At 49.6% G+C, this 13,689-nt stretch overlaps 1 protein-coding gene across 1 annotated transcript in view; it reads right to left on the bottom strand.

Moving 5' to 3' along the window:
• nbas (NBAS subunit of NRZ tethering complex) overlaps positions 1–13,689 on the bottom strand; it is a 190,981-nt gene that overhangs the window by 160,538 nt on the left and 16,754 nt on the right. Inside the window, exons 14-18 of the mRNA XM_035422884.1 lie at positions 12,321–12,514; positions 9,927–10,184; positions 7,111–7,236; positions 6,381–6,532; positions 3,915–4,052 (exon numbers count right to left, since the gene is read on the bottom strand). Of these exons, the coding sequence (XP_035278775.1) occupies positions 3,915–4,052; positions 6,381–6,532; positions 7,111–7,236; positions 9,927–10,184; positions 12,321–12,514 (868 nt within the window). The remainder of the gene's footprint in view (positions 1–3,914; positions 4,053–6,380; positions 6,533–7,110; positions 7,237–9,926; positions 10,185–12,320; positions 12,515–13,689) is intronic.

Raw genomic sequence — 13,689 nt, 5'->3', positions numbered from 1 at the left:
TCATTAAATCCAGGCCCTGAACCCTAAACTGAAAACCCCTAACAGGCCTAAAAGGAGAGGAGGGGCGTGGCTGCAGGGTCGAAGGGCAGGGGGGGAGTGGCTAAGCCGGACTGCAGTCGCAGCTGAAGGCAGCTAGACAATCACAACTAACCTTTTTATCTGCCCAGCCAGTGAGGAAGAGGAGCACGTTGCCCTCGGCGGCCTGTGTGTTTGTCGTTTTAAAGACGCACTGCCTTAAAAGGATGGCGTCCATCGCCATAACAACCAATCGCGTTACGCAGGTACGTGTCTTAACATCGTCACCTACCCCCCCTCCCCCCCCATGGTGTGCGCTCAGTGCGTCTGCCCCCGTCCCACAGTCTCATTTTCGAAAGCTTATGATCACTTTACACGTGGCTTAAAATGAAAGCCGAGCTCCAATTAGATTCCGAGCGCAGGAGGAGAACAGCGCGGGCAATTAATGTCCCCCGCCCCCGCTCCCTCTCCCGGAGAATCACCCCTAATGCCCCGGCAGCTCATTTCTCCCCTCCCCGGGGGGGGGGGGGAGCGGGCTTCCCTGGGTCTCGGTATAATTAGGCAGAGAGCGGGACAAGCCTGCGACCCGGCGGCAGGGGGAGGCGGGACGCCCCGCAGAACAGGCAGGTGCTCATTAGGGGGATCATTGGCACTCCCGCCGCGTCTCTGGGACGGGGCCTGTTTCGCGGGATTTGGGCTGGGAGGGGGCGAGAGCAGCGGGCTCCGTCAGAGAGAGAGAGAGTCCACCGGTGCCCAGAGGTGAGGGGGGGGGGGGGGGGGGGGAGGAGGGAGAGAGAGAGGGAGGGGAAAAGAGAGCAAGCGAGGGAAAGACAGAGAGCAAGGGAGAGAATGTGAAAGGGAGGGAGAGGTAGAGGGGGAGAGCGGAAAAGAGGGAAAGGGAGAAGAGAGGGTGAGAGCGGGACGAGAGAGAAGGAAATAGAGGGGGAAAGGTTGGAAGAAGGGGTTGGAGAGAAAGAGGTGGGCGAGGGAGAGACAGACCCTCGGCAGGACTTCTCATTTCCTCCAGCCCTGCTGTGGAAGTGGAAGGTGCATCAGCATGAGACACCTCTACAGCAGGATGTGCATTGTAGAGTGTCGCTTGACCCCGAAAAAAAAAAGACTTTTTTTAACCACTTGTACTTTTCACTTGTTTTACATTAGAGTAAAATGATGGCCCTTCCATTACAACTTTAGAAACTTTGACTTGCGCACCGAGGAAGAGTCCTTTTTCAGAGTAAATCCCTGGCGTGGAAAGTTCCGCGTACCCACACCCCTTCTGGAGGGTCACTGCCACTCAAGAACCAGGCAGTCCAGCCGATTTAACTCCTCTGCACTGGAACGTCTCCTTCAAGGCATCTTAAACAGGAGCTCCTTTCTCCCTCATTTTACTTTAATGATCCGTTTATCAGCCATCAGCTTCCAGGCCTGTTGCCAGGCGCTGGCTGTCCTCCACGCTCCGCAGTCTGTAAAGTGCTTCATCTTCATTAAAACGCAACTCCGCACAAAACCCTTAAAAGATCCCGATATTCGGGAGAAATTTGGGACTCTTCTACGCGTCCCACGTAGGAGGTGACGATCGTGGGAACATTTAGGGAACGTCCGCGAGGAGGCACGAGCGCGCTAAGAGGTACCGTGAGAAGAGCAGAGGGGTTCGGCATCGCCCCTACGTAAAAAAAGGAAAACCTGGCTACATTAGCCAGGGAGCGGAGAGGAGGAGTGGCTGGACTTATTCACGGTCCTCCATTTCAACCTACATTTCCGGTAATCCCAGGGGGGCGATTACAGCCCTTCCCCATTAGGGACTCCTGATCCGGGGCAATCCACCTGCCTTCGACGTGCTCCACCGCGGACAACACTGACCGCTTCACTGGAGCCGAAATGGCCTTTTACATCTCCAGACACACTCCAGTGGAAACCGGCTTCGATCGACTTTGTAATAGCCATGTAGTTAAAAACAAATTAAGAAACCAACCCCCCGCCCCTCACCTCACTCCTTCTTTTTCTTCTTGCTGAATACACTTTGGTAAAAAAAGTTAAATATTTAACACAGAGGCCCAAAGGCCTTACGTTTTGTTCAGACTTCCAAAGTTTCCAAAGAGAAATCTGCTAAAAAAGAGAACTTGATTATGTCCTAATGGTCAAATGCTACGCTTTAAGTGCTGACCAGTCACTAATACTTTCTGCTTCAGCACTTAACATTAAGATGACATTTCACATTTAACACGTGGGGAGGAATTTTTCGCCACTACCTGCAAAGTTTAAGAAGGGACACGGGTGTGTACGTTTACAAGAGGAGCACGGGCGTGTGGTTATTCACTCGACTGTTCCGCAGGGGAAGATGAGCAGATATTTCCGTAGCATCACAGGCTGGATGCGGCTGTTATCACCCACGCAATCTTTCCCTCCGTTCCCACTCATCGTTAGCCGTTGACGTGCGGCTTCAATTAGCGCTACTTTACCGACGAGCTCGCGGGGAAAATGGCTCCATCGGACGAGGCCTTCACCGATGTTCTTCTTCTGGTGAACGCCGTACCATTAGTCCGCGGAAAAAGCGTTCATGGATTTTCGTAATCGCAAAACGGCATTTCATTAAGGCCTCCCTTGATAATGGACAACAGGGACTTAAATCACCCCAAACAGATTCAGCAATAATCTATAAAATGTTTTTTAATTTTTTTTACATCCTACCCCCATTGATCTAATGTGCAGCGCAGCAAAAACACCAGTGTTAAATCTACACCAGAAGTGTTAAATCAACACTAACCGGGACACTATGTACGGCAGAACCTGGGTCAAATACGTATTTGTTTTGGATTCAAATACTTTTCTACACTTTACTGATCTTGTCTGGTTAATTGGAACCAATGAAATACTCTCAAAAAGTGCAAACCCCTCCTGCCTTCTGGTCATATTGGCAGGCCCAATTACACCAGGCATGATCAATAGAGCACAGAAACGTATTTGAATCCGAAACGAACACGTATTTGTCCCAGGTCTGATGTACACTATCAGAGTTAAAAGTACTCTGTCGGTGTGATTTCACACTGAGAGTTTTGCTGTGTAGGTGGTTGTTGAATAGCATGCAGACAATGTTGCTCACAAAAACATCACAATTCTGGGCAGGGAAGGGGCGCGCTCAATACGAATCCCAGTCAGACACAGACCGCAGAGGCAAAATGGATTATCCAACTTAGGATGGATCATTCCGCCAATCCAAATGCTTACACGTTCTAAGCCAAGGTTAAAGACGCATTAGAGCAAGAGAAAATAAACAGCATCCTCAAATTCTCCGTTCCAACAGCCTGTACCGGCCTGACAGCTTGAGTTATCCGAGCGATATACACGTCAGAGGTCACGTTTCTCCAGGAACGCTGCGGAAACGTGTTCATAATTCATACGCGTTCGTAAAAACGTGCCGGGATGAGTAAGCTAGCGGAACAGCTGAGCCTAGCGCACTCTGCTACGCTGCCACTGGCACTCCGAGCCTGCAGTTCTTATTTAACCTCTCCGAACGCACTGAGACTCCTTAGTCACTCTGGACGAGGGCGCCTGATATATTAACCCTTTGAAGAGCAGGCTACTTCCGAATGTTTTTTCAATATTCTAAGTCAGTGTTCTAGAACTCCGTTGCTTTCAGTCACCAGCAGTGATTGTTACATCAGCATTAGAATGCTCAGTTACGAACATTCTAATCACATATTTGTGATCTTACACCTTAAAGGGTTAATGTAACATAATGCAACACAGCAGACGCAGCTATGTGGCGAGATGCAAGACACCGTCGTACAAAGGCTTGCTGAGGCAAGCAGGCTGCCCCCCCCCCCCCCCCCGCCCCGACCCCGGCCCCTGTGCCGCAGTGGGCTGGATTGGGCTGGGCTGGGCCCCTCCCCCCTTTTTACCTGCCGAAGTCCACCTTCTTCAGGAGCTCCTCCCTCTTCTTGGCCTCGTGTTCCTTCTTCCTCTGGAGCTCCTCGACCGGCGAGAGGAAATCCTCGTAAGCAGCGTCCTCCACGTCTAAGTCGCCCGGCAGGATGAATCTGCATTCGCATTCATCGGACGGCGGCGGCGGCAGCGGCGGAGAGAGAGAGGGGGGGGGGGGGGGGGAGAGAAAGAAGAAGAAAAATCAATGTTCATAAATGCACCAAACAACCTTTGTGCTCAGAGTCAATATCAGATTAACAAAATCCATCTTTGAATTGTCAAAATGGCGGCGTTCGCCGGGCAATCTGCGAGCTCCGGGCCTGCCTCGGAGCCACAACCCCTATAGATTTATTTCCACTTATCTGTGAAGTGTGGAAATGGGATTGCTTTTTATTATCAAAAGACAGGGGGAGAATAATCAGGGAAAGGCGAGGCGAACCTAAAGAATTCTATCTCCCCCTGAATTTTAACAGGTTTTTTTTTTCTTTTTTTTTTTTTTCCATTCCCCGCCTTTTTGAAAACGCGAGCCGGTCTCGGTGTCAGCGAGGGCCGGGCGGCTAACGTGCTCCGCTATCGTTGACGAATTAACATCGTTCCCCCCCGAGTGCGAGATCGGGCGATAGCGGCCGCGGTTACGAGGACGTTTTTGTATTTTACAAAAGGGATAAAGGGTTTCTCTGAGGGATGAGCTCCGGACTGACGTCTCCTTTATGGAAGCTTTACAAGTCACATGCCAGCAGCGGTTGGGTATTTTTTCTCTTTTAAATGTGTCGAGATAATATAATATAAAAAAATAATAAAAACCTGGAAATTGCACCACGGTACGTATTACCTTATAAAGTTTCGACCATCTGATAGGCAGCCATGGTTCATGTTGGCAAACGCTGGAAATGGAAAGGTAAAACTAGCTCTCTCGCTTCCCAAAATTGATTACTGTACAGATGATTGCTTCAGACCTACCCACCACCACCGAGCATGCGTCTACACCCCTAAAAATACGACACACTGCAAACGAATACCACGACTGCGTCAGCGCGTTTAAAACTACAAATAGGCTAGACAGCCTGTTTTCGTTGTTTTGTTGTGTTTTTCCCCCGCGCTTGTGTATATTTAATGTAAGGTAGAGACTAATTTAAATAGGTCAGTTTCGGTGTTGAATTTTGAGAGAGACGTAAATGAAATCCATCACAAATTGGGAACTTTTTTTTCGGGCACCCGCCGCAGCGCCATTTATTTCGCTGACATTGGCGGGAGCCTAATTGTGACACTCCGAATGGCGGCAGGAGAGAGAGAGAGGGGGAAATTAAGCCAGCGGTAATGAGGTCAGAACCCGTGAGCCGGGCCCTCTTCTGCGCCGCGAAAACACACACACACACCGGTTTATTCCCGCGGCTAACCGCTTCGTTTTCTTTAATTAGCGATAACAGAATTTGAAGGAGGTCGACCACACACACGCACACACACGCAGACGCACACACTCACTCACACACACACACACACACAGATACGCATGCACGCACACACACACACACATGCAGACGCACACACATACACACACACGTACGTTTAACTTTTTACAAATGCTAGCAAAACAATACTCCAACGGAACTGAATGTCCTAACAGAATTTGAAGGAGGTCGACCACACACACACACACACACACACACACGCACACACACAGATACGCACACACACACGTACGTTTCACTTTTTTACAAATGCAAGCAAAACAATACTCCAGCGGAACTGAATGTCCTGCTACATGAAAATGTTTATTATTTTTTTCGATTTATTTATTTATTTCTTTATTTATTTATTTTTTTTTTTTGAAGCGCTACACAGTCACGGCATTTTTTCATTTAATTGAAAGGCAAGGCACGTCTGCGTCTGTGAAATTTATCTAGGTCGGGGGAGTTTCGCCATTAAAATTCACATTTCTGCCTGTATTACTTACAGCGTTCGCGGCTTCCTAAGTCATAAGCTGCAGGCTTCGCTTTTATTGCGAGCTTCGCGCTAACGGATTTAACGTCCAGGCTAATCGTACGCGACGTGTTTCCCGACGCTATTCTCCCGGCTTTTCTCTCCCGTTCAGCTCAGGTGTTTCTGGTTCACGCCGTCCTAAAAAAGCAGGAGACGCTGAAAAGTAAACAGCGAGGTAGGAAAACGAGGAACGCGGAGGTCTCTGCGGACCCTCTTGGGACTCGTTTGGTTTCGGAGAGGTGGAGGTGAAGCTCTGGCCTTTTGGCTCAGCTGTCCCGCCAGACCTCCCCGGAACCTCCTAAAATCTGATTCAGTTCTGAATTAAAGATAAACACTGGCAACCGTGTTCCTCAGTCATGGAGGGTTATGGACACGAAGAGAGGAAACTGCTCCAGGAAAAAGGTCCAAAAAATAACAACTCTCCACCTCCCCCCCCCCCCCCCCCCAAAGGAACTGAGACACACCTGCCCCCGTCCTCCCCGTTGCCGATGGCGATCAGGGCTTCCAGGTCGGTCCCCTTCAGCCCGTACTGCAGCAGCTCCTTGGCGGCGTCCACGTTTTCCGGAACCCTCTCCACGCACTCGTGGAGAACCCACGAGCGCTTCTTAATCTTGCTCTGAGACGCACAGGGGGGTACCACCGGGTTAACGGCAGGAGAGGAACACACACACACACACACACACACACACACATACACACAGACACACACACACACACACACACAGACAGACAGACACACACACACACACATCAACCACACACACACACCCGCGCACGCACGCACACATCAACCACACACACAAACACACACACACACACACACACATCAACCACACACACACACCCGCGCACGCACGCACATCAACCACACACACACACACTCACAGACACACACGCACACAAACACACATACACTTTTACAGCCTTAATTACTACTTGAATACATCTTACAGAGGGAACAAACTCTACCCAAGGGGAGGACATGGATCATTATTTTTGGCTGATTTATTTTTCTTTGGGTGCTACTTTTCCTTTTTTTTATGGGTGGCACTTTTTCAAAAGAGTACGAGGAGGGAAAACACTTTTCAACATGGATTTAGCAACAAATGCGGACACTTCACCAAACCACTTCATCACACCCGGAAAAACGATGTTCTCCACGGCAACGACCCGCGGTTTCCCCTGGGAACGTACCAGATAGTCCTGGATGGAGGCGATGCTCACGGTGGACTTCCTCCACTGCCGCTGGTACACCAGGTCCGAGTCCAGGTCGTACGCCTGCGCCAGGGACAGGGCCTCTCCGTACTCCTCGCTGTCGATCTGAAAGCCGGGCACGGGAAAAAGGTCACCCAGGGAGAGCCGGCTACACGCTCATTACATCACGTTTATTTAGCAGACGCATTTATCCGAAGCGACGCGCAAAACTGCGCATCACGGTCATTGGAACGACTACAAAACACGGGTTCGATAAGGTACAGCACTCATTTCGTACAGTTATTCATAGCCGAGAACACAGTTCAGTTCACGCAGGGAACATTATTCTGAAATAACCTATGCCAAACTGAGGGGGGACTTGCACTACCAGGCCCCCGTCTTTCGCCCGAACGTTCGGTGGTTTGGCCTGAGCTGACGGCACGCGGCAATCCTCTCCCCCGTCCGGATTAATTATACTGAGACGCGGAACTTGCCGGAAGCCAGAGGAGCTGTGGCAGAAATAAATAAAAAATAAATAAAAAAACTGCTCAGCGTGACTTATCATTAGACAAATCCCAACTATTGTCATAAACAAGGCGCAGAACAAACAAGTCTGACAGTTCCTTCCAATGCGCTGTCTGAGAGCCCAAATTGCTTTAAGAGACTTCTGATGGTACAGTCATTAAGCTTAACATATAAAGAACATAAAAATAGATGCGCATTAAATAGCTTTCCGTTGCTTCGGGCTAATAGCTACTCTGTATGCCCTTGACACCAGAACAGAACGCGTGACAGAGCAAGCACACAAAATGGCTGGGGTGGAAACGACTCAGAGAGCGCAATTTAACTCTGAGCTGCTGGGTCTGCTGTGTGTCTGTCTGTGTGCTATAGTGTAGCTTCTCTACAGGGTAGGAAAACCATGCACAAGCGCACACACACAAATACAAACACACACACACACAGAAACACTCACATACACACATACGCATACTCAAATGAACACACACACACACACACACACACACACACACACACAAATACAAACACACACACACACACACACAGAAACACACACATACACACATACGCATACTCAAATAAACACACACACAGAAACGCATTCAGAATCACACATATATAAATCACAGTGACCGGTACTTTAAAGAAAGGTCACCTTATGTTATAGCCTGTCATTATACAATAAACCTTACTGGAGTTGTCTGGGACACATCCACGCTTAAAACCGAAAGAAGAAAGGTTGATCATCTTTTACAGCTTCATTTTCATACCAAAATATGAGAAGTCAAGCCAATACATTACATTACATTACAGGCATTTGGCAGACGCTCTTATCCAGAGCGACGTACAACAAAGTGTATAACCATAACCAGGAACAAGTGTGTCGAAAAACCCTAGAGAGAAGTACCGTTCCAAGTGCAGGGAACAAACGCATAGTTCAACTTGGACCCAGTAGGTCCACAACACAATCATGAAAAACGTCCACAGTGTACCGGCTGAACGCTTGTTTTTCATCTGCTATAGGAGGGAAGGATAAGTCCATCCAGGGTAATACAGCCTACACAGCAGAGATCAGATAAGAGCAACTGGCCATGTAGGCTCAGTAGACCCCATCCTTCTCTCCGAGCTTAATGAACACGGAGAGCATCACACCCACAGCTGCTTTAAATTAAGCTCATTTGCGCAGCCCAGCTTGTTAACCCCTTGAATTATGGCAGCGAGCGCTAACGCAGCTAACCGAGCGTCCGTCGCTTCCCGGTGAAGATAGTGCGCCTTTCGAATAAAACGACCGAACGGCTTCTAAAGCTGGAATCCCAATCGGACGCCAGCGGGGCCCCAGTGCCGTCCGCACAACCGCCACCTGGCTTTGGAACGACGGCAGGAAGTCAGCCAACCGTGGTCATTTCTCAGCAAACACCTTTTATATATATATATATATATATATGTATATCCATCCATCTGTTATCTATATCTGCTTATTCCTGGTCAGGGTTGCAGGGGGGGATGGAGCCTATCCCAGCATGCACTGGGCAAGGAGGCAGGAATGCACACCGTCCTGGTCGCCAATCTATCGCAGTATACATACACGCCACCCGAATCTACCTTTTATTGCCATATGGTACTGGTACACTGCAGACCGCTCACCCTCACGTTTTCTGTGAGCTATATTTCCAGTGAGGCCTGGCAGGTGGAGCAGAAAGCTCCAGCGGGTTTGTGCCCAAAGCCTCACGCCGAAGACCCAGACCCCCAAAGCCGCGCCTCCGAGGATAAAAGGTCTCTCTGACTCCCCCCCATGCAGCGCGTCCATGGCGTGAACGCCACACCCCAAAAACTGCTAACCAGGAAAACGGATTCTGATAAAAAGGCTACCTGTCATAAGCTCACCCTTCACCACGGCCACGCCCGTTTTGTTCGACGACAAAGAGGATCAGGGGCCCCACCACTGCAGGCTTGGGACAGCGAGAAGGAGCGTCAAAAGACATTTCCGTCTTTTCTGTGATCGTCCGCGATCCGTTTTAACTCCGATGGCGAACCGCACAACCGCTACGCAGCTTAGCGCTCAAGGCTGAGCGATGACATTTTACAAAATGCCACGTTTTTATAAGTAAGTACGCGCAGTCGCGAATTTCTAGGTCACCGAAATTACATCAATAACACAGCTTCAGTAAAAAAAAATTTGCACTCGTTTAAATTTGTGCACTTAAGAGTAGAGGCCGCAGCACAATAGCAGTTGAGAGAGCGGGAAAGAGCGTTGTCTGCGGAAGGCCGGCGAGGGGGGGGGGGGGGGGGGCTCGTACCTTTCTCTGGTACAGCTCCTCTGGAGTGGTGGACCTCAGGCTCACCAGACGGTAGCTCTTGACGACGGTGCGGGGGCGTTTCCTGGGCGGGGCGAACCGCTCCATCTCCGTCACGTAGTAGAGGCCCTGCTTGACGTAGCCGAAGTAGCGCGCCTTGGCGGAGGACTCGTCCTCCGAGTCAGAGTCTTCCTCGCCATCGTCGTCCTCGGAGGCGCTGCTCTCCAGGCGGAGCCTCTTCTGCGCCAGTTTGATCTCGCACTGAGGAAGAGGAGGAGGAGGAGGAGGAGAAGAGGCCCAAAGGGAAAACTAATCAGAACCCACAGTGAGGAGGCGGGCCCAAAGGGAAAACCAATCAGAACTCTGAACACTGAGGAGGATGCAGGCTCAAAGGAAAGAGCCAATCACAGCTCAAACTGGGGGGGAAGCAGGTTTATTAGAAGAACCAATCAGAGCTCAAACTGTAGGGGAAGCAGGCTCAAAGGAAGAGCCAATCAGAGCTCAAACTGAGGAGGAGGCAGGCTTAAAGGAAGAATCAATCAGAGTTCAAATTGAGGGGGAGGTGGGACCAAACCAGAACCAATCATAATGACTGGGCAACTGCTGTGGATGGATTTAATTGGATACACCAGTCCCCAGGTTTGAATCCTATGGACCCCCATCCAAGAAGGCCATTCCGATTTTAAAAGTACACCCCAAATAGCACAGGAAGAAACATGCATTTATGACACTTCATAAATACTCACAATAAAACTTCACAGTGCATTCTTAAGACAAAATACTGCTTTATTGATCTAAGGACAATATAACAGGAGTTTATTCCAACAGACCACAGTTATTTTATTATGAGATAAGGAGCTACTGAGTTGGAAATGTACTCGGTGAGCACAGCCAACACAGGTTCCTAAAATCATAATAATTTACTTTTTTTAATTTTCTTTTTTTTTGTAAGAAGGTGAATTGTATATCACACAAGAGCTAAAAATGCAGGAATTTTTCCGGAGAGGGTAGCAGCAGTAAATTCTTAATTATCAATCCTTTATTGTCCTCCCCCAGAAAGGCGAGGTCTGTAATACATCACAGGCTTTTACAGCGGTAATTAAGAACGCGATAACTGCGCGTAGTTAAAAAATAAATTAATAAATTAAAAATCCCATGAAACGAACGGAACACAGTTACGGCGGCCATCTTGCGCTTTCACGGGACGTGTTTCAGAGCGGAAGCTTCGCCGGACACCGCGCAGCTTTTGGAGGACGACGGCAGCGGGCGAAACGTCGTCCTGCCTCCCGTCGCGCAAACTTTTCCCGCGGGCGCAGTCGAGCGGGGAGGCGGCCCGAGCGCCTCCCGCTAGAACGTTCCGGAAAACCGGCTCCCAGGAAAACACACGGCATTTACGATGACCTCGCAGTAAAAACGCCGCCTCGCACACGTTAAAATAATACATCGGATACAGGTAACACAGCAAGGCTGCTAGAGTTAATGGGGACAGTATGCGGTCTATTAAGAGTCCGATGTACTCTTTCAGAGCCGGTTTTCCATGAATATTTTTGCCGCATTATCAGATGCAGTGTTTTTTTGTTTGATCGGCATGAATGTCGATATAAAAGCGCGTTACGTAGCGGGCTGGTGTATTTATTTCCCATGAATCCCGTGACCCCCCCCCCCCCTCGCCCCCCCCTGTTCCAGCGCTCTGCGCTTTGATGGAGCAGCAGGGAGATGGAATCTCGCTCGGCGGCTCAACGAAAGCAGACGCCGCCGGATCGCCGCAGCGGGACGCCGAATCAATTGGGCTCGCTCGGCCTCCCCCCGCGCAAATCCGGCCCCCTCATCTCCCGAGCGCACATTTCCGTCCGCCGCACATGAAAAGGGCGAGCGCCACGTTTTCGCTCCCCCCCCCCCCCCCCCGTTACTGCGACAGTCAAACCGCCGCGAAAACCATTAACGGCGCTTTGAAGATTAATTTGGGCAAGCGGAGGGTTATTCAAAGAAGACTTTTCCAGGGATGAAAAACATTTGTTTTTTGAAAAAAGTTTCATGTGTCGCTAAATCGTGGCTCGCTGGGGACGTTTCCCAGTGTACCTTGCGGCAGAGGAAGGACCCATCACTGGGGGGCAGTGACCAGTGAGGAACAGAGGGTGGGGAAAGCCACACGCCTTGTTGTGGGCGGTAGTGACGTGGGGTGAGGATCTGAGGCCACGCCCCTTTTTGTGGGCGGTAGAGACATGAATTGGTGTGAGGGACAGGAAGAGGCCAGTTGGCTTGTGAGGGGGGTAGTATTTACCTCCAGGTTGAGAAAGCCACCCTTGTGGGCGGTGACTGGGGTAAACTGGTGGGACTGAGTGACGGGGGGGTTGGGATGGGGGAAGGGAGTCGGGAGTGAGGATGGGGGGGGTTTACCTCCAGGCTGAGGAAGCCGCCCTCGTGCGCGGCGGTGACCTGCGGCGAGGGTTCGAACCACTCGCAGGACCGGCCCAGGAGGTTCTTGAGCGTCCTGACGGACGAGACGGTCAGAGACCCGGAGCAGCGGGCCAGGATCACCGCCGCGTCGCTCCACCAGTTCACATCCAGCAGGGGGTAGTAGTGCTCCTTATCTGGGGGAGAGGGGGAGGGAACACACAGGCTGGAGCGTCACCTGTCCTCGTCCATTTAAAAACCCAAAGTAACACACACACACACACACACACCATTAAGACTACTGATCAAATGCGACTCCCACCACACTGGCAACCAAGCACTAACCCAACCCGCGCTGGTCTACGGGTAACAGCGAGGGATTTCTGTTCGGTGTGTCGGCTCAAATTCATTCCCTTCACAACACAATACGCATCACTTCCTCTCACCACCCAGCCAAGATCCTCTCTCGGATACTCAAGATACTCAAGTGGGATTTACATACAGTGGCATTGCTGTGCCACTGTGTGTGAGGGGAAAGAGACCCACCCTTATGGAAATGGAATGTACTGTATAGTTTGCTGAATTAAAGACATCAGATTTCTTCAAGGTCAGAATAGACAATGCATCATTTGACGACATGTGGGCCATTTGCTGATATCTCAAGATATTTTTTTTAATGGAATCCTGAAGGAACTATATATGCTGGCGGAGCCAAATAAACAACAAAGTCATAGTTCTTTTGTCTCGATCATTATTTGACAGATAGTTTATCGGCTGGTAGAATGGCTCTATAAAAGCAATATCACTTCTCAGGGTCATGCTGTTCAGACTGTATATCAACGGGGCAGTGATTACCTGTACAATCAAATCACAGCAGTGCTGACGTATGACAACACAGCACTCCCTCTCCTGTGATATTGCCTAATTATATTTTCAAAGGTGTCCATACGTTTACAGTATAGGATATACTCAATTTCACAGTTTAACCATATATCACAAAGTTTTAAACTTAACTGAACATTCTAATGCTGATGTAACAGTCGCTACTGGTAACTGAAAGAAATGGAGTTCTAGAACACTGACTGAGAATGTTGGATCAGCACGGCTACTCCAAGGAGTTTTACGAACACAATGTTAAAATTTTTTTGCAACATGTCCACAGTTTCATTTTACTTATCATCAACCCCTCATGTACATCATTAACCTATAATATTGTACCCTAGGACATCATTTGTTTTCCTCAAAGAAAACGATAATGGATAGACAGTAATTAGACCACTCTTTACATGCCTAAGTGCTTAATCAGTAGTAATCACAGCAGCTCCCGAGAGGGGCACCTTCCACAGGTACAGTAATTATAATCAGCGGACGG

This window comes from Anguilla anguilla, chromosome 6, assembly GCF_013347855.1.
Source record: "Anguilla anguilla isolate fAngAng1 chromosome 6, fAngAng1.pri, whole genome shotgun sequence".
Classification (NCBI taxonomy): domain Eukaryota; kingdom Metazoa; phylum Chordata; class Actinopteri; order Anguilliformes; family Anguillidae; genus Anguilla; species Anguilla anguilla.
The sequence above is the reverse complement of the archived record's forward strand: the minus strand, read 5'-3'. Positions and strand labels throughout refer to the sequence as shown.